General features: G+C 38.6%; 1 protein-coding gene across 1 annotated transcript; it reads left to right on the top strand.

Annotated features, from left to right (window-relative positions):
• Positions 1–253: 253 nt before the first annotated feature.
• On the top strand, positions 254–2,128 carry LOC109157984 (sec-independent protein translocase protein TatA-like). The gene is made up of 2 exons (XM_019305796.1): positions 254–743; positions 1,887–2,128. The coding sequence occupies exons 1-2, from the start codon at positions 438–440 to the stop codon at positions 1,998–2,000; spliced, it is 420 nt and encodes a 139-aa protein (XP_019161341.1). The 5' UTR covers positions 254–437; the 3' UTR covers positions 2,001–2,128.
• Positions 2,129–2,428: the final 300 nt, after the last annotated feature.

Raw genomic sequence — 2,428 nt, 5'->3', positions numbered from 1 at the left:
TAGAGTCTGGGTTCGAAACTTGTGTCATTATATATTAAATTGTGTGCCTAATATTAATTTATTGTGTGCCCATTATTTGTCTGCATAGTCCTCTATATATTGTGGTCCTTATTGGAAGTCAACACTATATATATATATATATATATATATATATATATATATATATATATATATATATATATATATATATATATATATATATATATTACATTGGCAAAGAAGTTTATAAAACACAGAAAATAGAAAAGAAAAATGTGCGGGTGGCCAATCAGAAGCAGCCATAGTTTTGCGTACTTATCCGCTCTCAGATTTTCCGTTTTCTCCTGTACAGTGCACAGAATTACAAGGGAACTTCCAGGCTTCCAAATGACCTGAAACCACCAAAAACCCCAAAATCTCTATCAGATCTTTCTTCTCCGGGGAATAGATATTTGGAAATGGCGGCCATAGCGTCCGCTGTGTCGCTCTCATTCGCACCAAAGCCCACTTCTTCAGTGGCCGCTTTTTCTTCCTCTAGCTCATTGTTCTTCAGCAGCAACCCGGGCGGGCTCAAACGGAGTTTGGGTCTGAGAACTTGTAATGTTAGGAGCAATGGTAGAAAGCGTCTTTATTGCAACTGCTTATTCGGGCTTGGGGTGCCGGAGCTGGTGGTCATTGCCGGTGTCACCGCCCTTATCTTCGGCCCTAAGCAGTTGCCCGAAATCGGCCGCGGTCTTGGCAAGACCCTCAAGAGCTTCCAACAGGTCTATTTCTTCTCTATATTCCCCCTCCTGTTATCTCCAATCGTTCAAGATTTAATTGGGAGAGTATATGCTTTTGATTACTTAATTGGATGTTCAGATTTTGAAATGAGATTTTAGCAGTTTTTGGTGTGGTCAAAGTTTGATTCTATGATTGCCCCATGTTAACTAAAATGACAATGGATCATTGCAAGTGTCTATATAGCCTCTTATGCTAATTTTGGAAGATTGGTTGGTTGTCTTGTTTATAGTTTTAGTGTCATATCCACATTCTAATTTTAAGCCATATTTGATATGTTTTTGTAGAACTAAATTAAGGTGTAATGAGTAATGGTGTTTGAGGATTTTAATCACATAGATGTTGTTGGGGGAGGCTCGTGAAGGGTCAAGTTCAGCACCATTTGACTGGGGATTGTTGGGCGCAGACCCATGAAGGGCCAAGTCCAACACCTCTTTCTCGAAAACTTCACGGTATATAAGGAAATAAAGTTGTGCCTTTGTTACGAGTTATAACTCTTGACATAATGGTAAGCACTTGATACTAACAGATGTCATAACAATGGAAGAGTTTATCAAACTATGCCATACTAGCTTCAATTATAATACCATCAACAAATGTTTTCATTTATATCATTGATAATACTTGTGGAATATATTCTTTCTACAATTCGATGGATAGGAATTTAGCTTAGTGCAAATTTGCAACTGGTCAACACTAGCTTAGTAGCTTGTGCCTTTGTTTGAGATGTTCTGTGCCAAGAACCATACATGACAAAGCAAAATGAATTGAAGCTGTGGATGTTGAAATCAACTTTCCACTGATGATATAGTGGCAACTAGTAGACTTGTTTTAGTCCTTTAAAGCCATACAAAGCAGATCTTGTTTAGTATTTGTTAGGATGAAGCGCTTACCACTCACGCCAAAAGCTATAGCTGGTAGCAAAGGCGCAACTTATTTCTTTACTTATAGACCGTCATCACATTGTTCGAGACAGACTGGGTGCTGGAATTGGCCCTTAGGGGCTTTATCGACCTCCACCCAACAATCGCTAACCACTGGGTACTAGACATGGCCCCTTTACCGGCCCTGCCCAACAGTATTTCTTCCTTTGGCTGAAAAAATGTATCTGAATTGCATGGATGCAGGCAGCAAAAGAGTTTGAAACAGAGCTGAAAAAAGAACCTGATGAACTCCCTGTGAAAGAAGGTGGTGAAGAAGAGAAACCAGATGCTGTGGTGTCAAGTACAAAGGAGAGTTGATAATCTTCAATGCTACTGGCCTGCTTCTGTTAGCTAGATCACTTCTTCTGTGTGCTATTCCATTCAGACATTGTCTTGTTAAGTTGGGGTTATAGTGTTTGGTTTGGAAGATCAAATCATGTTTTTTTTTTTTGGGGTAATGATAATTTATAGTATTAACTCAAAGAATACAAACACACGGGGCATACCTCGGTCCATGAAAAAAATTCACAAAAATATGATCCACAAACAATATTAATGGTGGTATGCCAAGCTGGTTTGTTGTCCAGTAAGACATTTAATTTCAGAGAAAAGCTGGTTTGTTTTGCAATGGTTAACCTGGATTACATAATCCAGGAAAAGTAGTAGCTACGAATCACAAAAGAGAGGATACTCAAATACTCAATTGGCAAGAACAAACAGAATATTCTGCTTCTCAAGTGGGAAAT

This window comes from Ipomoea nil, unplaced genomic scaffold, assembly GCF_001879475.1.
Source record: "Ipomoea nil cultivar Tokyo-kokei standard unplaced genomic scaffold, Asagao_1.1 scaffold2805, whole genome shotgun sequence".
Classification (NCBI taxonomy): Eukaryota; Viridiplantae; Streptophyta; class Magnoliopsida; order Solanales; family Convolvulaceae; genus Ipomoea; species Ipomoea nil.
The sequence above is the reverse complement of the archived record's forward strand: the minus strand, read 5'-3'. Positions and strand labels throughout refer to the sequence as shown.